The sequence below is a fragment of the Ophidiomyces ophidiicola genome, assembly GCF_022830035.1.
Source record: "Ophidiomyces ophidiicola strain CBS 122913 chromosome Unknown scaffold_2, whole genome shotgun sequence".
Classification (NCBI taxonomy): Eukaryota; Fungi; Ascomycota; class Eurotiomycetes; order Onygenales; family Onygenaceae; genus Ophidiomyces; species Ophidiomyces ophidiicola.
This window is the reverse complement of record NW_026054642.1, coordinates 1025172-1048340: the sequence shown is the minus strand read 5'-3', so window position 1 is coordinate 1048340 and position 23169 is coordinate 1025172. Positions and strand designations below refer to the sequence as shown.

Below are 23169 nucleotides of genomic sequence, written 5' to 3'. Positions count from 1 at the left end.
CACGGTCATATCGCTGAATTCCAACAGCAAGTAGTTAAACGGGGGCTTGGCACCTCTGTTTCTCCGGGCTGTCTCCGGACGAAAGGGCAGCGCGGCTGGCCGGTGGGCTTGCGAGCTGGCTGTTTTCTCTCAAAAAGTCGCAACATGCTTGTCGGGGCTGAACGAGCGGATGTGACACTTTTGACGCCTGGAAAAGCTCTCTTCTCGGGCTGGTTACTTTGGTAAACTAGTTAGTAAGAACCGCCGGAACCTGCCACGACCATATTTCGTTCAACCAAGCTCCATCAGCCTATAATGTGCCACCTGCTGTGAGCAGGGGCAAAACGCCTACAGCCATCCCACACAGCTACAGCGTCTGATTCACAAAAAATGTTTACAAAACGGACTAAGCGGACTCTGTCCATAGAGCTACAGCAACAGAATGGCACAAAACATACTGATAATTCTCAGCACGAGACGAATTTGGAGCTAGATACCACCTGTCAGAATGCCGAGGAGGAGAATTATCCTCATGGCATGAAGCTTGCCGTAATTGTCGGCTCTCTGGCTGCTTCGGTCTTCTTGGTCGCTCTGGTAGGGATACCCCGCATGAGAATCGTGTTTTGCGAGCGCATACCAGCCTAACATACCCCGAATACTTTCAGGATGAAACTATTATCACAACAGCAATCCCAAAAATCACCGATGATTTCCACTCCATAAATGATATTGGGTGGTACGGATCTGCGTAGTAAGTTGGGACTACCGAAACCTCTCATAGAACGGAGACATGCTCACTGGTCATAGCTTTATGACGTTTGCTGCTTTTCAACTCATATTCGGCAAACTCTTCTCATTTTATTCTATTAAATACGTCTTCCTTGTCTCAGTTGCCATCTTCGAAGTCGGCTCCCTGATCTGTGCCACTGCTTCAAACTCAAGTACTTTCATTGTAGGCCGTGCCTTCGCGGGTTTAGGCAGCGCTGGCATCAATGCCGGCTTTATCATGTATGTTCTGAGGCCCCATTCATTCCAAAGGACACTCACTCATGCTTATATAGTATCTTGGCAAGCTGTCTCCCTCTCCGAAGGAGACCAATATATGTCAGTTCATATAGCGGCATGTATGGCATTGCCTCCGTCGTAGCACCCTTACTGGGAGGGGCATTCACTACAAAAATGACATGGCGTTGGTGCTTTTATATAAACTTGCCAATCGGTGGAGCCGCTGTACTCGCCATGATATTATTCTTCCACCCACCGACTAATGGAAAAAAGCCATCAACCACCTGGAAGCAAAAGCTTGGTCAGATTGATGTCTTTGGTACCACTATTTTGGTACTAGGTATCGTTTGTTTGCTTCTCGCTCTTCAATGGGGCGGTTCGGTCTATCAATGGAATACCGCTCCGCCAATCGCTCTACTAGCAGCAGCAGGAGTAGCTGGGTTAATCTTTGTTATTATCCAGGTCTGGAAGCAAGAGAGTGCTACTGTGCCTCCTCGAATTATTCGGCAGCGGAGCGTGGCATTAAGTGCCTGTTATGTTTTCCATGCGGGAGGTGCACTGAACGTCACTCAATACTTTGTTTGTACTTCGCATAACCTTTTACTTATCATCTACTAATTGTTCTCTAGATACCCATCTGGTTCCAAGCTATCCAAGGTGTTACAGCGTTTGACTCAGGGACCCGCATTCTGCCAACCACCCTCGGCACTGTAGTCTTCTCTGTCGTTGCAGGTATTGGCGTTGCAAAATCGGGATACTATACTCCTTTTATGATTCTAGGTGCTGCCTTGCTGGTTACTGGTGCCTCCTTAATGACAACTTGGCAAGTGTCATCATCCGCTGCGCAATGGATAGGGTACCAGATCATATTCAGCGCTGGTGCCGGACTTGGCATTCAGCAGTCTCACACGGCGGCTCAAACAGTTCTCGCACCAGTAGATGTGCCGGTTGGGGCTGTTGTCATTATATTTGCGCAAATCCTTGGTGGCGCTGTGTGGCTATCTGTAGCACAGAATGTGCTCACCAGCAAGTTGCTTGAAGGCCTTAAAAATTCCGTTCCGGGCTTGGACCCCAAAGTTGTAATCGACAAAGGAGCAACAGGTTTCCGGGACACAGCTGGACCGAGGTTCTTGGGTGATGTGCTAAAGGTGTACAATTTAGCATTGACAAAGACAATTTATTGCGGAGTTGCGCTTGCTGCCACAGCATTACTTTCTTCGGTAGGAATGGAGTGGAAATCAATCAAAAAGATATCAAGTTCTGGATCAACTTAGAGTACGGTAGATAGACTTTTATCAATAGAATGAAAAAAGAATTACAACAAATGAATAATCTCGAAGGGCATTAAACATCAATAACTTTCGTGATATCGAACGCTTCGGCCTGCTTAAAGTAGTACCCTCTTTGGTTGCTTATAATCCTTCTTTCTTTCCCAGCTTCACATGGTATAGTAAAATCAAAGTTGAAATGGGTATTCCCGAAAGCCCACAGACAAACGTTGCCATCCTTCCAGCATTGTTCGTCTTGTAAATTCGTTGCAAACCCGGAGCCTATTGGGCTGTTGACGTGTGCAGGATCAACCGCCCGGCTGTCGTGGATAATTGGGCTATGGTGCGTGAATATCAGGATACGCCGTTTCGGCTGTGATGTCGAGATCAAAGTGACTTGTTCGTTTAACCATTTGAGGTCCTCTGCGTGGGTCAAGTTATGCGCTTCCACCGTCCAACCATCGATGTAGTAAAAATCGTTCAGCCCAAAACTAACTCTCTCCTCCTGTTCAGCGGTAACATGAGAGTGGAGGGTGCAGCCGAGTATGGTTATATCTTCTGATATATCATAACGGGTCCTATCCAAAAAGACAAATTTCCCTAGCTTATCTGAGGCCGCTCGCAAAGCGACGTCGTTTGAAAAATCATATACCTGCTTCCGAGCCTCCGCCCAGCTCGAATGGTATGGTTCATGATTTCCAAGGAGAAAGAAGACCGTCTGGAAGTGGGCAAGTTGTTTTTCTATGAATGGAAAGAATTCTTGGTCTCTAACATTGCCTATATCTCCCAGAAGAGCAAGCTGTTGAGATTTGGGGGGAATGCTAAAAACACTGTAGGCTGAAGGGGATTCAAGATGCAGATCTGAAAGGATCTGAAAGCAAACCATTTTCAAACCCCCATAGTTATCATATAACTGATTCACGGTACTCGAAGGCGGCCAGTTGTTAGAAATTGGACACAGAGCTGATTGCCTAGGTTAGTTATCCGGTTGTACTACAGTAGCTAATTAATGCATGGCTCCGGTAACTATTTGCTTTGTTTCAATTGGATTCTAGGCCCAAGCGGTCAGTCACATGGGGACCTAGTTAATCAATAGCTTCTTCCTTTTTTCATGACCACAAAAGCACTTTGCACTTTTGACCAACCTCTCTCTAGTTAGTTACCTCCTAACCTGGTCGTGCTAGAAATTTAAAACCACCCGTTAAAAATGGCGACAGGGCAATTGTTTGATTTTCCCTTCGGAGTGCCTCTCCTTGCCCGCGTATCTCGGCTTCTCGAATCCAACGATGTGCCAAACGTCTTGTGGGGCAACTTTCTTGTGACTATTTATGGAGTCCCGTCACTCTCTAATGTAAGATACATAAGTGAATGGTGAAAATTAAACCTTCATGCTGATATATCCCCAGGATATCGCATTTGCTGTTCCTAATGACAAAGTATCAGCTGCTCGAGCGACACTTTGCAGAACAGATTTGAAAGAGTGCAACGCTGAATGCTATGTTATGGATCCATTCCGGACACATCCACACCCTGCCGTGCATTTTCACCTCCACAATCATGACCTCTATATATCAATCTACCCGCAATCACAGGTTCTGCCAAATTTACCTAATTTAACAAAGTCTATAGCCGATGTTATATCCGCGGCCGACCCAAGTTTACCAAGCCCTCAGGTAGGATACGGTAGTGGTGCACTTCCACCTAAATATGCGTTCGTTCGTATCCCATCCCCTTCATGCTTTACGGAAGCATGCCTTATCAACGTCTCAAGGCTAGCTCGAAAGTCGGATTTAGGAGAAGTCCATTATCTCTGCTTGGTTACTTACATGGTTGAATACGTTTACGATCGTGGAAGCTTCAAACTGGACTCTCTTAAAAGAGTGTTTCAAGATTTTATAAATGAAGCATTTAATGGTTCTGATGGCGATGCTTTCATTAATGCCAAAAAAAAATTCTACGCCTTAGACTTATAATAATGTGGGACTCATTGTTGAGTATCTGGACGTTACCGAGCTGGAGGGATTAAACGGGCAACAGAACACACACACACACACACACTCACACACAATCTTAACTTCTCAGTGTTGTGGAGGCGAAGGGCGCACAGCGTAAGAAAAAATAAAGAGTGAGGGAACGGAATCATGCGTGCAAGGCCCAAGCACGTCACTCGGCTACGGGTGTCTACCTGATATTTCTTGACTGGTGCATTTGCTATGGTAGGAAAACCATTCGACTACTATGGCATCACGTTAGCAAATCAGAGGTAATTTCTCAACGTCATTCCAACAAAGACACGGTGGTCGTTTGGGTATGGGGTATCTCCATGTTTCTGAATAACATATCAGAACGACGCCACTGGGCTCTAAGGAGAGATACACTGAATATCCCAATCAAGGCAATGAATTTCGGATAAGCCGTTGATTAAAAATACAATATATAAATACTACTACCCTTTAAGGTAGTTATAGATTAAGTTGAAGTGCTTTCGTGTAGAGGTAACCGGTGCTAATATGCAGTTCTTTAATAGATATTGAAGTAAACCTGTGCTACGGTGGTCCGGAAGAGCGGGCGACACAACCCCACTGCGGCCCCCAACGCCTTCTGTTCGTGAAGGAAAACTAATGACACTGACTTGACTCGTAATACCCATGCTGTCGAAGTCAACTATCGTCATCTGAAGAAGAAATCCCATTTGTGCGTCTTCGCTTTCTCGGCGAATAGTAAGGCCTGTAAGAATCGCCCCCTAGTCGCGGATATGAAGCTTGATGCTGTAGTGAATCACCACTATTGGGCCAACTTGTCCTCTGGCTCAGGGGCGCATTTCCAAAAGGCGCAGCGCGTGGTGCTTCATTGTTGGTATATGCTTCCGGAGACCGGACATTCGGCTGGCCGGTGACAGAAGGCTCCCATGGATTTCGGAAGTCTTGGCGGTGGCCTTTAGGTTCGATTGGTATGTTGGGTGCTAATAAACGCTTCGAGGAAGATAGTGAAGATGTCGAAGACGTTCCGGATAGACGCGTCTTCTCACTTTCATCATTTATTATAGGGACTGTTCCACTTCCATTGCGAGTGGGTGGTGTGACGGCCGTCAAGTTAAATTGTGTATCAGAAAGCGTACCTAAGGATTCTGGCTTGTCCGCAATGTTTAACCGCTCCTCCAGAGCTTTCGCTTTCGATAATGATTCTTCGGACTGATAAATAGCCTTCGCCAGGTGCCCAGATGTGATATTTTCCATCTCACCCAGCCTGACAACTACATCCTCTATAGATTTGCTAATTCGATTTTTTTCCGAATTCATATCTTTGATCATTGTTGCCCGTTCTGCTTTCTCGATATCCTGAATTCTCTTTAGGGCGGCTTGAGAAGCATCTGCAGCTTGTAGTTGGGCCGAGATGGCATTTAGCCTATTGGTTAATTCCTTTAAGTTCTCTTTAAGTACTCCAATCTCTTTCTGAGCCGTACTTGCATAAGGATACATTTCTTGCATAGAAGCCACCATTTGGCGTACAATCGGCTCACTTGATAGTTTATTATAACGGCTTTCTAGAGATGTTACAGCCACATCATGGGCTCCTAAACGTTCAAACTGGAATTTGATGGCGGTGTGAATCTTGGCAATTTCGGCATTCAGATTTTGCCGGGTCTCTTTCTCTTCGAAGGTCAAAATCCTTGCCTCAACCTCTTTCTTTAGAAGAGCGCATTCTGCACTGAGTTTGTCACTGATCTCCACGCGCCCAGTATCTACCCGCTGGAATTCACGATCTATTTCATTATCCTTCTGTTCCTGGATTTCGCGAAGTTTTTCCAGCTGGCGGGACAAATTCTCAATGTCAGATTTTAAGGTGTCAAGATCTGACGAGGGTGTCGTCTTTCGGTTTTCTAGCTCACTGATACGGCCCTCAAGAAGCTGGCATTGGGTAGAGAATGATTCTTCAGTCGCTTCAAGGCATTTTGACATATCTTGCATATCACGACTGGGGCTCTTGGCGGAAGTCTTACTTATATTGACAACTTGAGTATTGAGTGAGTCATATTGCGATGACATCTCCTTGAGACGTGAAGTGTTCTCTGATAATGACTGAGCCAATTGTTTCGTTTTGTCAAATTGGCTTTGTAATTGAGAACGAATATTCTTTATTGTTGTCTCCTCGTTGATATTCTTTTGCTGTGCTATGGCTGCTTCGGCGGTTTTCAAGGCACGCTGTGCTAAGACCAATGATGTATCTGTGTCCTGCCTCACCTGGCTGACCATATCATTATTTGCCACCATTCGAGCAAAGGTTTTTGAAAATGCTATCTGGCTTTTTCTATGCTGCTCAAGCTGCTCGTCGATTTTAGACAATTGGTCCATTTCCTCTTCTCTTGCCAGTTTCCGCCTCGATAGGTAAGAAGGGTATTGAAATTGACGATCAGTCGCTCGCGCTAACAAAGTATCTTGCTGTCGAAGTCTCCGTACCAAACGCTCTCTCTTCCCAGATTGTTGTGAGAAGGTCGATAGCTGTGCGGCGAAATTGAGGAAAAACTGAGCGGGGTCTTCCGGAGGGTGAGATGAATCGACAGTGTTAGAAAAACGCACGCCTTTAGAGGAAGAATCGCCTGAAATGAGACGACCGCCATCTTCGGTAGATTTCTTTAGAGACGTGTCGTCTATGACGCTAGGAACAGGCGCCGCCATTCTGAGAGCACCTGTCATGTAATTGGTAGCTTCATGAATACAACTTGTTTAAGTCCTGAGATAATACAAATACTTATCAATTGATAGGAAAAAATTCAGTAGGCTATAATGCATGAGCCATCAAGCGCGTTCAACATTGTGCAGCGTGCTCGAAAGTTTGCGTCCATCGGCCGGTTTCCATAATTCGATCTGACGTTCATGCGCGCCGGCAAAATGAATTTCCGCGCCGACCAACACTGTTCCGTCGACCGCGATGCTTGTTGGTAAGCTCTAGTGCCGCTTCTCGCTTGATATCTCATTTTCGTTTTGCTACCCGGCCATCTAACAATTTTTGAGAGCAAGCGGCATAGACAACTGAGGTTTGATCGAAGTTAGTCACGAACTTGGGCGCCACTGCAATGGCTACCGTAAGTGACAATGTCCAGAGCTCCTCCACCGAAGAATGCTGACTTAAAGCATAGACAATATCCACGATCGCCGAGAGCAAAGAGCTCCGAGGTCTTAATCTCATCGCTGCGCACTCACATATCAGGGGACTTGGAGTTGATCCAGACACTCTTCAGCCCCGACCCTCCTCACAAGGCCTAGTCGGCCAAGAAAAGGCACGGAAAGCTGCGGCGGTGATTCTTCAGATGGTAAAAGATGGAAAAATTGCTGGGCGTGCTGTTCTCATAGCTGGTCCACCCAGCACTGGAAAAACAGCCATTGCTATGGGGATGGCGCAGTCATTAGGCCCAGACGTACCTTTCACAATGGTCGCTTCGTCCGAGCTGTTCTCCCTCGAGATGTCGAAAACAGAGGCGCTTACACAAGCATTCCGCAAGTCCATCGGTATACGGATAAAGGAAGAAAGTGAGATTATAGAGGGAGAAGTCGTGGAAATACAGATTGACCGTAGCGTTACCGGGGTAAGGTTTTAACTGCCAAGAGCTTCCCTGTACGACCGGGTTGCTGATCTGTCCGGAGTATAGGGTAACAAACAAGGCAAACTGACCATTAAAACGACGGACATGGAAACAATTTATGATATGGGAACCAAGATGATTGAGTCGATGACAAAAGAGCGTGTCATGGCCGGCGACGTTATTTCTATTGACAAGTCGTCTGGAAAAATCACGAAACTCGGACGGTCCTTTGCTAGATCTCGAGATTATGATGCCATGGGGGCAGATACAAAATTCGTCCAGTGTCCAGAAGGTGAGCTTCAAGTCCGCAAGGAGATTGTGCACACTGTCAGCCTCCATGAAATAGATGTAATCAACTCTAGAACTCAGGGGTTTTTGGCGCTATTTTCTGGGGATACCGGTGAAATAAGGAGCGAGGTGCGGGACCAAATTAATACAAAAGTTGGCGAGTGGAAAGAGGAAGGAAAGGCCGAGATTATTCCTGGAGTGCTCTTCATTGATGAAGTCCATATGCTGGATATCGAGTGCTTTTCGTACATCAACCGTGCTCTTGAAGCCGACCTTGCTCCAATTGTGATTATGGCCAGCAACAGGGGCAATACCAGGATCCGTGGAACCACATACCGATCTCCTCATGGGTTGCCTCTAGACTTTCTTGATAGGGTTGTCATTGTTAGCACACAACCTTACACTGGAGAGGAAATTCAAAAAATCTTGGCCATTCGGGCTCAGGAGGAAGAGATTGATCTTACAGCAGATGCTTTGGCTCTTTTAACAAAGATTGGCCAGGAATCTGGGCTTCGTTATGCCAGCAACATCATCACAACTTCTACGCTGCTCAGTCAGAAGCGAAAATCCAAGGATGTGGGCCTTGAGGATGTACAGCGTAGTTATCGACTCTTCTATGACCCTGCTAGAAGCGTGAATTTTGTCACGGAGTTCGAAAAGCGTTTCATTGGAGATGAAGGGCAGGTCAGCTTTTCTCAGTTGAATGGGGATGCCATGGATACGTCATAATAAATATTGGTGTTTTTATCTTCTTTGGTGAGGGACGGCGCAATGGAAGCTAGGTCAAATAAAAACGCTGTGATCGTGTATGATATAGATGGCGCACGGTACGCGGGTTAGGTTACTGTCAATCAATATACGTACATCGTCTTTTGGCTTCATCTCGCTACCATAAAGAGAAACTACAAGCAGATAGTGTTACACATCTGAAATATGTCTTCTTCAGTACGTTATGCAAAAACAACACCGGTCCTCCAATCGTCCGTAGAATCCACTTTTCGAAACATCACGCCGTCATCTCCGAAATAGCCTGCATTTTGCCAGGATGCCATCGTGGACTTGTCATAAGGTCCATGTGTAGCACCGCCGTCGCGAGCGTCCGACCAGCGGAATTCCCACATTGCACTCTCTTCCACCTCTGGCGCGGCAGGTTCCGATGGTGAAGGTTCAGCCCATTCTTCGCCTGTTTCACGACGATATTGCCTTGCAAGCATTTCTCGCTCTGTTTCGTATATATCTATCTGCCCGCGGCTCAAAAGGATATCTGCAGCTCCCGTCAACTCTTCAATAGCACTCTTACGGGCTGTTTCTGCTGGGTCCTCTTGTATCATATCCACATCATCCACAGGCCCGTCCATTTTTCTGTGTCTGTTCTTATTTTTATTCTGCCATTTCGGCCGGTGCTTCTGTCCTTTACCTAACCGGGCAAGGGCTTCTAGGATCGTTTCCCCTGGGAGTGTGTTGGTGATCAATGTTTTTAGTAAATCACCCGTGAGGATATTCGAGTCCGCAATGGATTTCTGTCTCCGCTCTTCTTCCCTCTTTTCTGCTGCAGCTCTCGCCTTTTTCATGTCTTTCTTGGAGACCCCCTCCAGCCACGAATCATGCACAGCATCCGGATCAAGAGCTTTTCGTATATAGTTACCGGCTTCATCAAAACGACCTTCTTCCTGTTCCGATTTCATATTGAAAGCATCGAGCAGTGGCGCGTGTGTTTTCTTCCCGCCAGCACCCAACTCTTTATCAAGTCCTCCAAGGTCAGCGCGGCCCTCTTCATCAGTGTCGCTGTCGCTAGACGCATCATCTACAGCTTTCTCTTTACCCTTTCGACCTGAATGCAGGCCATCTAATGAGACTTTGCCTCCACTTCGAGAATCATTGATTTGCCCTTCTATTTCGCTGTCATCCAGGAATCGGACTTGCTTTTTTGCTTGCCCAGAGTCACCATCAGGTACTTTTTCCTCGTCGTCAAATTCCGCAAACATATCATCTTCATCAGCATCCCCAGCTCCAGTACTGGCCTTCGCTTTCGCTTCGGCGCGTGTTGCAAAGTTCTCGTTTTCACTATCGGAGTCGTAACCATCAATGTTCACGGCATTGCGCTTGAGTTTCTGTCCACGGCGACCAATCTCATCTGCATCCAGAACAATATCTTCCTCGGCGGCATCGGGAACCAAAGTTGAGGGGTTCCGAATATCGAACCGCGCCTTTTTCGTAGACGATGGCCCGTCAGAGTCGTACCCTGCGTGATGCTGTCTGGCGTACTCTTCTGCGGCGCGTTTAGGTCGAGCAAGAATGTTTGAGACCATGTCGCTTTATCGTGAGAACTATGTTCATTAAATCCTCTGGAATGGCCGCACGATCTCGAATGCGACACCATCCGCTTGCTTGAGCTTCAACGAAGGCAAACGCCAAGATGGGCGGGAAGAGCCAAGACTTGCGTCACAGCTTCTGAGAGACTCAGGCAGGTGCGAAAGCAGTAGAATACTCCCAAATGGGCGTTCAATATTCTAAACCTCAGAAATAGACCGTATTTTCCATCATTTTTATTTTGCTCCTCTAGCTCTTAAATGTTCCTCTAACGCGCTGTCATCACCGTTGATTTGTCCCACTCGTTTGACACCGTTTTCAACGTGTAGCTAGCTGCTTTTTACCCGTCTTACGATACTTAGAGAGAGCAGCTATCTGCAATCCAGAAACATGGTAGGCTTATGTATCCCGACTATTAGTCTGGTGGGCTTGTAATTGATCATTTTTAATATTTTTTAGTTTCAAGGTGGCTTCTACGACCAAGACGACCCCATGGATGGAGTCTTCCACCCGGGCCTCATGCATCGAGCTGGCCATACACCTCGAAGATTTGATGAATATTACAGATGTTACCCCGTGGCTATGATCCCTGGGCCAGAGAGAGAAAACGCCAATCACGGTGGGAAGGTCTTCCTGCCGCCCAGTGCCCTAGACAAACTTACCCGGCTACATATAACGTATCCTATGCTATTCGAGGTTCACAACGGCGCAAAGCAGAGATTTACGCATGCAGGAGTGTTAGAATTCATTGCAGAGGAAGGGAAGATATACTTGCCGTTTTGGGTATGCGTTTGCGAAGCTATTTGTCAACATAAGTGCTGACAGGCGAATATAGATGATGCAGACCCTATTACTGGAACCTGGGGATCTTATTCAGATTAAATCGACCGACCTACCGCTTGGACGCCTTATCAAACTCCAGGCACAATCCACTTCATTTCTCGATATTAGTGACCCTAAAGCTGTTCTTGAAAATGCTTTCCGCAACTTCTCCTGCCTAACCAAAGGCGATATTTTCACCTTTTCATACAATGACCAGACGTACGAAATGGCTGTTTTAGAAACCAAGCCAGAAAACCCCGAGAATGCTATTTCTGTTCTCGAAACCGATCTAGAAGTCGATTTTGCCCCTCCACTAGGTTATGAGGAGCCGAAAAAGCCCTCCGGAACAAGTACCCCCTCTAGCCTGATCAACTCCAACTTACCCCATGGTGGTATGCTCCATCCGCATGGTTCGATGGCGCAATCAATCAATTACGCCGCGATTGCCCCGGAATCAACGACTGTAGCACAGGGCGAGAAAACTGTTTCCTCTAACTTCTTGCAAGGTGGTCAACGGCTGAATGCAAAAAAGGGCAATAAGCAGCCGACGCCCAAGGCATCAACTCCCGCTTCTGATGCTTCGACAAATGTCCAGCCCCCTGCTCCCGTCCGCCGGAATAACGGACCCCAGCCCCTAAGGTTGCCACCAGGAAAGCTCTTTTTTGGTTACGAGATAAAACCAGTTCAAAAGCGGGCTGAAGAAGGTGATAAGGAAGGGCAGAGCAAAACTAAATTTTCAGGGGCTGGTCAATCGTTACGGGGAGCAAAGAAAAAGTAGAAGGTTACATTTGAACCCCAAACCTGAGCATGGTTGGCGTACTCCGTAGTGTGTGTGATTTAAAGGGACGAGAATAATTTGTACATCAATCGGGATATCTACACCGCAGCAGGCCCAATACGGTAGCTTTGATGATCATGAAACTAATCCACGGTGCAACTATTCCTCCGTCTCCGCCAGCCTCTAACCATAAACGATATAGCGCCGTGACTACTTAACTAATTGGTTAGCTTTTTCTCAGTTTGGCGCTCAGCTTTGCCGAGGCTCATCAACATCAAACAAGGGGGTCAGCAAATATAACTAAGACCTTGAGGCAGACTGATAAGGTTTGTATGCTCATGATCCTATCACGTACGGAGTACGAAGTACTCCGTACTTGGTACTGATTTCGACCTTTGCAATACTTTCGGACATTTTTGCTCATTCACTTATTACTGCACTGGACCCGCGGCGACAAATTGGCCCTCGTCCACCTTGAAGATTCACCCCAGCACAGGATTTAGCTGCTTGTCGCGCGAATAGTTCCTCTAGATGTTGTGGAATTTTGTCCTTTTAATTTAATAGAATCTATAAATTTCAAGATGGGCGGTGATAAAGATGTCATCCCCTCGGTGTTTAACACTATGTCTCAGCTCTCCCCAGCCATATATCTTAGAGACTTCACTCATGCTCCGGAGAAGAATGACAGACCATTAACGATAATACTTTTCTTCTGGATGAATGCGACTTACCGGCCTGCTGCCAAGTATATCTCCGAATACATACGAATAGCTCCCAATGCTAGGATCATTTCAGTCTTTACATCTGCCTCGGATTTCTTCATTCGAAACTCCGACGCATCCCAGAAGCGTCGTGTAGCCTCAGTTCTGGACACAATATTGTCTACCGGCGGACTTGGAAGAGACAAAGGCGATACCTCGGGGCGATTATATGTACACGCATTCTCTAATGGCGGGTCTATTACATTGCGAAATTTGGCGGCCTCATATCGAGACGTCACTGGTCGAGCTTTGCCTTTAAGCGCCCTTCTTATTGACAGTGCACCCGGGAAAACCACGTTGGCCGGAGCTATCAAAGCACTCTCTTATAGCTTCCCTAAATTTTTCCTATGGAGAATTCTATTATCAGCAGCCATTTGGGTTTTGCTTTTTTCTCTTACTACTATTGGGAGGATACTAGGCAGGAAACATCCTGCTTATCGTATAAGAGAGGGGCTAAACGATGCAAGCTTGATTCACAGGAAAGCGGAAAGGTGCTATGTATATTCAAAAGAGGATGAGCTGATCATGTGGAAAGATGTGGAGCAGCATGCAGATCAAGCTCACTCTAGAGGATGGAAAGTTTCCAGGGAGATGTTCGAGAAGTCGCCTCATGTTGGGCATATGAGAACCGATCCTCAAAGATACTGGATGATTGTCGCAAGGCTATTGAAGGTATCAATGGCGTAAGATATAGTATGGCTTGAATTCAGTATAACTATGGCATTCACAGTTGATAAGTACAAATCTCGAATATCACAAGGTGTCATAGGCAATTTCCACCATATCGCAATTCTTCTAACATGATCTCCCTGAATTTGTGAGGCGAAATGTCCAACTAGCGAAGCAACATGACTTGTGTGGTGAATGCGCGACCCAAGCCGCCTCCTGAAAAGATGTCAAACATACTCGTCCAAATCGGTCAATGCTTCGAATGTGTCGCAAGGAAAAGGGTCAAATTCTGGAGCTTCCCTTTCAGCCTGAGCCTGCATGTTCTGAGTCAACAAGCTCGGTGCAGTAGTGGGTGCGTCGGTGAAAACGTCTTCTGCTTTCACCTGGAAAGCGTCTTGATTCTCTTCCTTTTTCGGCTCCTGTTTAAGGAGGTTCTTGCAGTCGTCATCGCTTAGGCAAATAGCATCCTTTGAGGAGTTTCCACCTTTGAATCTACCATTCTTACTTGGCGTAATATAACTGCTAAGTTCTGTAGGAGTCTTTTTTGTAAACCCAGTTTTCGCGATTCCTCCACGACTGTTCTTGCGAGGGGTAGAAATTACGCCGCGACGGCCTTGAGTACCACCGGCTGGCGACCCTTGAGCCATCGTTGATGCCACCCGACGGTACTCCCGAAATCGATGTTGAATAGAGTCGTAAGTGGCCCCTTGGCCAAAATAAACGGCCATTAACTCGTAGTCTAGCTAGTATGAAGGTTAGAATAACGTGGGTGTTTCTCAGATATAATTAAGAATAGAAATATTGGGAATCGCTCGACAGAATCTGGCGCTTACGCTAAGCTTAGGATTAGACGCTAGGAGTGCTGCAATGAGTCGCTCGGTGGACTCCTTATTCCAAGTGATGCTAACCATCGTGAAAGGTTCAAGGAATAATGAATAATTAAGGAAATGGAATCAGAAATCCCCGAATAACAAATAAAGGCGGGTTGAGCAGTACGGGAAGGAAGGGGGATAGGGGGAAAAAGATGTCTATGGTGCGGGTGAACAACACAAACAAGTATTGCTAGGAGGAGGAAAGGAAGTAACAGAGTATAAAATGCACCTTTGCATTCGATACCCGGGTGCTATTGAAACGGGGTCACATGGTATTTTTCAATTGAAGCCCGGGAGTGCCATGGGCACTTGATGCTAACATTTAAATGTATAGGAGAATAGATTCAGACCAGCCATGATAGAGAAGAGGCCAGCAGTTTGATACCATTGTGAAGCCTATCACCAATATGTCAAAAAATACTTCTTTACTGTCAAGTTTTGCCAGCTCTGGGGTGATGGACTCAAAAAAGGACTCATTCCTGAGCCTTTTTTGAGAAGCAAAACATGATCAACTACATGAAAAGTAGGTGGATATGGACTTGCACAAAACGCCTATTTGGCATCAAGCTTCAAACATTGCGAGGCAAACAGAATCAAAAACCAAAAAAGAACGCTAATCCCAGTATGGTTAATTAACAAACTTAACTAGTTTAGTCAAACCCTAAATTAAATTAGTTAACTAACCAAGTAACACACGAACGGCTTCACAACCTCAGCAATCTGCAGAGCATAAAGATGGCAGATAGCACCTCCTCTTTCAAACAGCCAGATTTAAGGCTGGGTAGATGAACAATTGGTCCACAGGGAGACTTTTTTTTGTCCTGTGCCTATATACAGCTCTTTACCCCAAGGACCTGAACCCCCGCACCGCCTTTCTGGTGGTGAGTACCCCATGAGTGGACAAAGTATGTTTATTTTATATAAAATTGTAGACCTTGAGTATAACTTCTTGTCCTCAGTTTCACGAAAAACATTGATTGTGCCTTCCACTTACTTGAATAACTAACTAACAGGTAATGCTCCTGGCATTCTAATGACTATGACTGTCTATGTTGGCACTTTGGCCGTGTGGCTCCTTGCCAACGCTACACTTGCATACAAACGCCGACCAAAGAATCTTGCTACTGGAGATACGCCAGTTCCTCCCACAACCGTCAATCACGCGGCATCCAAATTTAAATATACCTTTTTTACTGTCTATATTTTGGTTGTCGCGTCAGATTGGCTGCAGGTTGGTGTGAAACCTTTGTTCGACAATAAATTAAACTAATTAAACGATGGCTGGAAGGGCCCTTATCTTTATCCATTGTACAGGGAGACCTTACAGTTGTCGGAGAAAACCATTGCGGCCCTATTTTCCGCTGGCTTTGTTTCCGGGGCAGTTAGCGCCACATTCGTGGGAAGCCTTGCTGACCGCTATGGAAGGCAGAAGGCTTGCCTTGCCTTTTGTGCGATATACGCCCTATCCTGTCTACTGACCATCACACCCAGATCTGTATATCTTCTACTTTTAGGCCGGTTACTCGGCGGCATTGGAACAACCCTCCTCTTTACGGCCTTTGAAACATGGCTGGTCTCCGAGTTTCATCGGTCCGAGCTTGTGAAGGAAATAGTTGAGTTGAATGATCTTTTGGGAGCTATGACAATGTTGAATAGTATCGTTGCCGTTGTCGCCGGGCTATTCAGCGAGCTCCTCGTTGGATGGACGGGCTCCAGAACGTCGCCTTTCATAGCGAGTATCTTCTGCCTGGCAATTGCAAGTCTAAGAATTTCTAGAAATTGGGTTTGTTTTTGTACTTTCTGTGGTCGTAGTCAACTGTTGATTGAATATAGCGTGAGAATTATGGAGATGAGAGAATCCCAAAAGACAACTTTACAGCGACTCAATTGTTAGGCGGAATCTCGGCTTTGCTTAGAGGTGGGATTTATATCCACACACCAATCTTGAATTGCTGTCATTAATATTTGCTAGTAGATAAGCGAATTATGGTCTTAGGACTTGCCTCCGCCGTCTTCGAAGGGACAATGTATCTATTCGTCGTATTCTGGTCTCCTGCAATAATATCTGCTCTAAAAACAACATATATGGTACCCCTTCAAAGTCCTCCGTTCGGGTTGATTTTTGCTAGTTTCATGGCTGCCATGGTTTTTGGCTCCCAACTTTTTCGATACTTGATGCATACACCGGGCCAACCCGCTTCGGAACCAGGTTGTTCAGTCTCAACTATATTACGGTCGTCGCATGCGTTGAAGCTTGTCCTACCGGTTGCAGGTGCCTGTCTGTCTTGGAGCGTTCTCTACCCTACTGAAACCTCAACTCTATGGGCATTTTGCATATATGAAATGACAATTGGCATTTATTTTCCAAGCATAGGTGTGCTAAAAAGCCTTTTAGTGGAGGATTCACATAGGGCCACTATATATGCACTTTTTAGAGTACCTTTGAACTGTTTTGTGGTCGCCGGGTTGGCCTTGACGACAGAAGGTAGGTAATCTGTTCATACACTCCAAGGGGGAACTACGCTAACAAGAAGTAGGAGAGGGATATCGAAATACCGTTTTTTTGAGCTGCAGCGGACTACTACTGGTAGCCATGGCTTTTGTAGATGTCTTTATTTGACCGTTTTTATTGGAAATATATACTTCCGTCCCCAGCAGAAGGCGATTCAGATACTATATTCTACAAGGATTTCCAGGATTAAAGCCTCATGTGTTCAAGCCCCATAGAAAATCCGCAGACTCTTTTAATGAAGCTATTTCTATTCCTGCTCAACATCGTACACTGCTGCAACCTCGAAGTCAAAATTCTCAAATACCTAACTAGACAGATGAGATCTTTTTTACTTCAACTCCAAAAATTGGAATTTTGGTGACGCGAAACGCCCAAATAGACCATTATATCTCAGATTATATATTATATCCAAGCTGTTTCTTTGAGGCAGAGCATCCTGAAGGTCACTCCAACTTCCACCACTCCTTGCTTTTTCAACAATCCCTCACTCGCTTCTTTGATATCGAATCGATTTGATAAATTACTTGCTGCATCTGCTGCTCAGAATATTTGAACACTCGATTTAGCACTTCTTGACTTGAGTGATCCTAGCTGAGCAAGAAGTTCACTTGACGGCGTTTCCACACCAACACTTTGCTCGGTCATACGCTTGCTCATAACACAACAACGCAGACACCAGCTGCTTTAACCCCTCTTTTTCTCTTCACTTCATTCTCACCTTCCTCCTTCAACACTTATTTGTGTCTTTGAACTCGATACTCTCTACCCCAACTCAGTGTTCTTAGCCCATACTTATCTTCGGTGAATTTAAATATTCGTAAAAATGCCTATCAAATGGACTCCCGAGGTGGACCAACTTGTAAGTCAAACCCACTGTTGCTGATATTCTCCAAAACTCCCCTTTTGAGTACATTCTGAAATTTCTTTTCTGTTGGGTTATCCACACCAATATTCATAGATTTAACTAATTTCCCTAATACAGCTACTCCTGAAGATCCTGGAGACTCATGACCTCACTGTTGATCCTAAGAAGGTTTCAGATGCATGGCGTAAGTAACTCAAACTCCTAGCTTACGTCTATATTTAACATTCCAAAGCAAAGAGCAATCCAAATGCAATTCCAACGCCACGCGCGATCTCAGAACGGCTGTTTCGCATGAAGAAGGTTGTGAAAGACAACGCAAATTTCACCGAGAGTCCCGGTCAAGAAACGCCCAAAAAAACCCCGACACCCAAGAGGCGTAAGCGCAATGATTCTGAGACGCCATCCTCGAAGCGCTCCCGTGTTAAAAAGGAGCCTAAATTAGAACTAGCCAGCTCCCCTCTTGGGAACCATGGAGATATGGGGGCCGTTAAGGAAGAACCTTACGACTTTGAAGTAAGCATTGAATAAACTTCTAAAAGAATATGTTCTTTGAATTATAGCAAGCTTAGAAAAATTTGCCCAACATCTTCTCTGATATGATGGTGTATTTGGTTGTACTAACGGTGAGAAGTATCAACCAGATAACATTGACTACTTGCGTGACGAAGACACAAATGTGAAATGCGATGACTACGCATAATGACTGACTTTAGTATGGCCGACCTTCTGATATTGACCAACATGAGCGTTCAAATTGTGAAGTTGACGGATTTTTCCCCCAATTGGTATTTCGGGTTATTGGTCGTTTTTCTCAGGGTGGATGGTTTGCGGGCTTGAATAACCCCTATTATGCTTTTTGTGTTCTTATTTCTATGGCTCTGTGACTCTTAAACTTTTATTGGGTATGTTTGTCAATCCGGCCGACAGATTCAAGGTAGTATGAAGGGAAGCCCAGAAACAACATGTACAGTAAAGGTAACTGGTGCAAAGTTCGTAGTAGCCTCGAGACTTAAGACAAGGCTCTTACTATTTGGCTAGATATCTATGACATTCTAGTATGATACCCTTGCCGAGAAATTCCAACATCTCGTCCAAGTTCATCGGTACATAGCAATCCAAAGAGAATGAGGCATCTGGGATCAGCACCCATTCAGATAGCCAGCTTTTCAATCTTGATGGTTTAGGCAAACTCATCCAGGCCCTCCTCCTTTTCGAGCTTCGTCTTTTTTTCAAACTGCTCCATCTCATCCTCGTTACTCTTCGATCTTTTTCTCTGGGATGGGGACGCCTTTCCATCAGTCAATAACACTTTTGATTTTTTCGGACCTCTTTTTGGCGTGCCGGGTTCCTCTTTGACTCCAGCAATGGACTGAAGCCTGCTGATCCTATGACGAATTGCTTTTTGGGTACATCCTTGTAGATACATGTAGTTTGTTAGGCCCAGCACCGCTAGATTCAAATGTTCATGTACAATACATGTGGACAATGAAAGGAGGAAAGAAGAAGGATGTTAATTATACCTTCTCCCATAAATTCTGCAACAGCCTTGAAGTCAATTTTTTGTCCTGTTTTAATGATGCCTAACAACAACTATTTCAGATCAGTTTATGTGTTCTTAAAGTGGTAGGTGAATGGAACACATAAGCTTGCAACATACTTTGGCGTCTGCCTGGGAGTTCCAGGTGATTGTCATGACTTCAGCACTTGAAGTTAGGGTAGATATAATGAGGCTGGGTTGAAAGTGACAAAATCTTAGATGTATTGTTGTCAGTTTGTGAACAGACGAAAGAAAGAGAAGAAAACCAGCAAAGCAGAAGCCTTATGTTGTTCCACCTGTGTAGGTGTTGTTGTCTCCTAGGAAACAGTCTATAAGAATAACACAGCGTAGGCCTTAGGGCACCGCCAAAAATTGTTTTGTCACTGGGGGAATCACAATGTATTGTCCAAATCAAAAACAAAACTCTCTAAAATTAGTAGTTGGTCATAGTAAGGTGTAGAAAAGTCCTAGACATATATCTGATGCTGGGTATATAGCATTGTCAACTCAACAGTCACTAGCAGCGGGCGTTGCTTGGAATGCTCCGGGTACACGGCGTTTTCCAAAAAAGCATCAAGAATCGGAGTGCATTTTGAAACTTTAACACAGTAAAGGCTTTCTTTTGTGGCTCCAATGTTATCTAGTCTTGTTGTTGAATGTTGGTCAGGTCAGGGAAAATTGACCGGCTCAGTACAAAGTACAATGTACAGATTTAAGAAAAATGGCCCAAGGTCATGTTAATTATGTGTCCATTATTCCGCTAGTTGGTGATATGGTCATTATTGAATATAGAAGGATTCTCACCAAGTGAGATAGCCAGAATATCAGCAAAAGGGGGAATGAACAGCAAAACACCCGAAACCCCACCATTGCCTGATCATCCAAATTCAACCGTTTCCGTGCCAATAGGATAAAGATGCTAAGGAGAAGGAAAATTAATACCATTGCGTAATGGGAGGTAGCTTCGTAAGTGATGGACTAACCGGAGGCGAACAGCCACAGTATGGATCAGACAGTAGTCGGCACATCGCCAGAGGTATCTTCCTTCTTGACGCCTTCCTCAGCTTTGACTTTTTTGGTGATCTTGCGGGGACGTTTAGTCGGAGTTTCACCAGGAGTCTTCGGTTCTTTAGGCTTTCGCTTTCGAGGAGAGGGGGTAGCAGGGGAGACGGCCGCCGAGTCAATAGCACCGGCATTTGTGCTATCCTCGGACATAGTTTTCTTCAGCTTTGCGAAGTGCTGGCTGGTTTGCCATTAGCATCTCACCGGTGCAGCCAAGAGTTCGAGGAAAACGAATGTGATGGAATATAAATACATACCGACACGCTTCAGCAGTATACCCGGTACCCATAGCAGCTGAAATAACGTCCCAGCTCGGCTTTGCGCCAGTCTGGTCGACGACATGGAAGAGAAGCCAGAGATTAGAGTTTACATCCCAGTTGTTAGGCATTATTGCGTTAAGAGTATATCGACCTTGAAGGCAAGTCAACAAAGGGTTGAGAGATCAGGGATGCAGGTTGATATGAAAAACCAAAATAAATGTCGAGAAAGTAAGGGAAAAATAGAGGGAGAGGAATCTGAGGTTGTTATTTATAGGCTTGGGAAGTGAGTTGCGACAGTAACAGATCACCTGCTTCCCTTCACTTGAGACAACAAGGTTTTGTGTCAAGCAGAACAGGACAGAGTCAGGAAAACATGTAATTCTTCAAGGCATTATCGCATTATTTGATATGCCATGTTATTTGAGAAATGGGCCTTAGAAAGTTTTGGTAAAACGGCCATCTTATTTCCGGAGATGGAAGTCTCCCAAAAATACCAAGCACAATGACTATTAAGTCCATAGGGTATATGTCCATATTAGCCCTCCCTTACACATCCTAGTACCCATATCTAAATGCCGAGTACAAGTAAGGCTTGGAAGGCACTGAGATTGGGCTTAGCCCCATGGTATTTGGACCATCAACTGCTGAACCCTCTATATCTCATTGGTTTACATAGGGACACCTATGAGAAGGCACTGAGGTACGAGTATCAAAACTTAGCAGGTTTACCCAGTCAGTGCAAAGGAAGAGGCTTTAAAGAAGCCCCAAGGTGTTGGCAGAATATAAACGATAGGATACTATGCATAGAGGATTCAGCGAAGCAGAAATTGGGATATAAAGTTGTTGGTGATATAAATCTCTATAATTTTATATGCTCGAGCATTACGGCCCGAAATTTCTAATATTGATTTAAAAAACGCGGGATTCCAGGCGAATTATGCTCAAGGGAACAGAGATCTGTAGTGGACATGTTGCATGGCTCCAAAGAAAGTATCATATACTCAGTATATCATAAAGTTTGCTCATTTCTCAAGGAAATATATTTCCTTGTGGTGAAATTGACAGGAGACTCAATAGGCAGCATTGTGATGGTTGAAGTTGAGGGTGGACGTTGGGATGGGCAGTGCCCTTTGGCACAGAATAGGTTTAGCGCCTTTCGCTAGTTTGCACCTGCACTCTGTTGTCACCTCAGCTTTGTCTTTCTGAGACAAAATCAACCACAGGATCAAATGCTGCCTGAATTCATGAAAGCCACATTAGTACGGAGTTGGTTTCTATGGAACACTCTTATAGTACTTTTCCAATCAAATGGCCGCTTGGATTATAGTCACGGCTGCTTGCAAGTCTCTGATTGATACCCATTGTATTTATACAAAGGATCAGAACCCGTTGGGATCATGATAATGTCCTCGTCACCTTTACATTTTAAATATCTAGAAGTTTCTTCCTAGGCTGAAGGTTGACATTGGCGTGCATCCTGTATCGCTTAGAATTCAATCTATAAACCATGTGTATCTTGCACGCCATTTCAAGCCAGTGCATTCTATCTCCTAGGAATTAAATTATCTTTCCAAGTCATTACTCATATTAACCTTTCTTATCTAAAGCAGCAGAATTGCTTTTCGGAGCTCTTGGCATCATCTACGGCATCTATCTTCCTAGAAACTCTCTTCTATCTTACTGTTTCTTGCGAAATGTCGAGTCTTAAAAGAAGCAAAACGTTACCTGCGGATGGACAAACTGCAAAATTTCTCTACACTATTTTGAAGCAACTAGACTTAAAATCGGTGCGTCGGATTAGGGCTTCTTTTAATTCTTCACTGAGTTACTGATATATACCGACGTTAGATCGACTGGAGCCTGGTAGCGTCTCAGCTAGACATTACTAATGGGCATGCAGCAAGAATGCGGTTTTCTCGCTTTAGGCAGCATATGGAAGGAATAACGAGCACGTCGAAAGCTCCTCGCACAAAGAAGCCGAAGGCTGACAGGCCGAAGCCAAAGAAGCAGACTTTTACTGATTTAAAGGCTCAGCCTGAGATGCCTCGTATTAAACCAGAAGCTGTTGTTAAGGTCGAGGAGGACATCTGCAGTCAAATAGACCCCAGCCTTCTGGAGATACCCCGATACTCGGAACCAGCTCAACCCCATCCTTTTGCAACCGTTGCTCCCGCGGAGCTTTCAAATCCTTTCGCTCCTTCCGAAATACCAATAGGTTATTCGCGGCCGCCTGTTGGGGAGAACTGGGCTCACATCAAGCCTGAGCCATGCAGTCAAGTGGCTTTTATGGAGAATGTGTTTGTGAAAATGGAGCCGAAGTACTGATTGCTTAATCATTGCGGCTTTTGGTGAATTCAAATAGCCTTGGATTTAGACTGGATTCTCGTTTTTTATACCTTGATCTTTTGTACTCTATTGGAGTGTTTGATACCCTTTTGTTAAACCCAACAGTGCCTTAACCCTTTTCCAAACAGCTCTCACAGCCATTTTCAATCAAGCATCATTCTTCATAACCTTATGACTTGGAGACACTGGTTTGGTTGTAAGTTGTTTCAGTTCTCTTTCACTTTGCATTCACCTAAACCAGGAATGCACCTAGC

At 45.1% G+C, this 23169-nt stretch overlaps 13 protein-coding genes across 13 annotated transcripts; 8 read left to right on the top strand and 5 right to left on the bottom strand.

Annotated features, from left to right (window-relative positions):
- Positions 1-369: 369 nt before the first annotated feature.
- Positions 370-2258, top strand: LOZ57_000970 (uncharacterized protein; the record flags this gene model as incomplete). Its single annotated transcript, XM_049250064.1, has 5 exons — positions 370-573; positions 645-730; positions 787-987; positions 1041-1548; positions 1614-2258. The coding sequence occupies 5 exons, from the start codon at positions 370-372 to the stop codon at positions 2256-2258; spliced, it is 1644 nt and encodes a 547-aa protein (XP_049111224.1).
- Positions 2259-2328: 70 nt separating this feature from the next.
- Positions 2329-3138, bottom strand: LOZ57_000969 (uncharacterized protein; the record flags this gene model as incomplete). The annotated part of the gene is made up of 1 exon (XM_049250063.1): positions 2329-3138. One exon carries the CDS (start codon positions 3136-3138, stop codon positions 2329-2331), a length of 810 nt encoding a protein of 269 aa, XP_049111223.1.
- A 321-nt stretch (positions 3139-3459) lies between these two features.
- LOZ57_000968 (uncharacterized protein) lies at positions 3460-4225 on the top strand (the record flags this gene model as incomplete). The annotated part of the gene is made up of 2 exons (XM_049250062.1): positions 3460-3603; positions 3659-4225. 2 exons carry the CDS (start codon positions 3460-3462, stop codon positions 4223-4225), a joined length of 711 nt encoding a protein of 236 aa, XP_049111222.1.
- A 687-nt stretch (positions 4226-4912) lies between these two features.
- LOZ57_000967 (uncharacterized protein) lies at positions 4913-6928 on the bottom strand (the record flags this gene model as incomplete). The annotated part of the gene is made up of 1 exon (XM_049250061.1): positions 4913-6928. The coding sequence occupies one exon, from the start codon at positions 6926-6928 to the stop codon at positions 4913-4915; it is 2016 nt and encodes a 671-aa protein (XP_049111221.1).
- Positions 6929-7326: 398 nt separating this feature from the next.
- Positions 7327-8850, top strand: RVB2 (RuvB-like protein 2; the record flags this gene model as incomplete). The annotated part of the gene is made up of 3 exons (XM_049250060.1): positions 7327-7335; positions 7390-7836; positions 7900-8850. 3 exons carry the CDS (start codon positions 7327-7329, stop codon positions 8848-8850), a joined length of 1407 nt encoding a protein of 468 aa, XP_049111220.1.
- Positions 8851-9071: 221 nt separating this feature from the next.
- LOZ57_000965 (uncharacterized protein) lies at positions 9072-10430 on the bottom strand (the record flags this gene model as incomplete). Its single annotated transcript, XM_049250059.1, has 1 exon — positions 9072-10430. The coding sequence occupies one exon, from the start codon at positions 10428-10430 to the stop codon at positions 9072-9074; it is 1359 nt and encodes a 452-aa protein (XP_049111219.1).
- A 391-nt stretch (positions 10431-10821) lies between these two features.
- On the top strand, positions 10822-12031 carry UFD1 (ubiquitin fusion degradation protein; the record flags this gene model as incomplete). Its single annotated transcript, XM_049250058.1, has 3 exons — positions 10822-10824; positions 10891-11214; positions 11267-12031. 3 exons carry the CDS (start codon positions 10822-10824, stop codon positions 12029-12031), a joined length of 1092 nt encoding a protein of 363 aa, XP_049111218.1.
- Positions 12032-12612: 581 nt separating this feature from the next.
- On the top strand, positions 12613-13479 carry LOZ57_000963 (uncharacterized protein; the record flags this gene model as incomplete). Its single annotated transcript, XM_049250057.1, has 1 exon — positions 12613-13479. The coding sequence occupies one exon, from the start codon at positions 12613-12615 to the stop codon at positions 13477-13479; it is 867 nt and encodes a 288-aa protein (XP_049111217.1).
- Positions 13480-13688: 209 nt separating this feature from the next.
- On the bottom strand, positions 13689-14372 carry LOZ57_000962 (uncharacterized protein; the record flags this gene model as incomplete). The annotated part of the gene is made up of 2 exons (XM_049250056.1): positions 13689-14204; positions 14295-14372. 2 exons carry the CDS (start codon positions 14370-14372, stop codon positions 13689-13691), a joined length of 594 nt encoding a protein of 197 aa, XP_049111216.1.
- Positions 14373-15372: 1000 nt separating this feature from the next.
- Positions 15373-16953, top strand: LOZ57_000961 (uncharacterized protein; the record flags this gene model as incomplete). The annotated part of the gene is made up of 5 exons (XM_049250055.1): positions 15373-15564; positions 15622-16116; positions 16167-16251; positions 16309-16818; positions 16871-16953. 5 exons carry the CDS (start codon positions 15373-15375, stop codon positions 16951-16953), a joined length of 1365 nt encoding a protein of 454 aa, XP_049111215.1.
- A 715-nt stretch (positions 16954-17668) lies between these two features.
- LOZ57_000960 (uncharacterized protein) lies at positions 17669-18410 on the top strand (the record flags this gene model as incomplete). The annotated part of the gene is made up of 4 exons (XM_049250054.1): positions 17669-17704; positions 17828-17894; positions 17943-18223; positions 18342-18410. 4 exons carry the CDS (start codon positions 17669-17671, stop codon positions 18408-18410), a joined length of 453 nt encoding a protein of 150 aa, XP_049111214.1.
- Positions 18411-20255: 1845 nt separating this feature from the next.
- Positions 20256-20697, bottom strand: LOZ57_000959 (uncharacterized protein; the record flags this gene model as incomplete). Its single annotated transcript, XM_049250053.1, has 2 exons — positions 20256-20490; positions 20567-20697. 2 exons carry the CDS (start codon positions 20695-20697, stop codon positions 20256-20258), a joined length of 366 nt encoding a protein of 121 aa, XP_049111213.1.
- A 1566-nt stretch (positions 20698-22263) lies between these two features.
- LOZ57_000958 (uncharacterized protein) lies at positions 22264-22894 on the top strand (the record flags this gene model as incomplete). The annotated part of the gene is made up of 2 exons (XM_049250052.1): positions 22264-22356; positions 22418-22894. The coding sequence occupies 2 exons, from the start codon at positions 22264-22266 to the stop codon at positions 22892-22894; spliced, it is 570 nt and encodes a 189-aa protein (XP_049111212.1).
- Positions 22895-23169: the final 275 nt, after the last annotated feature.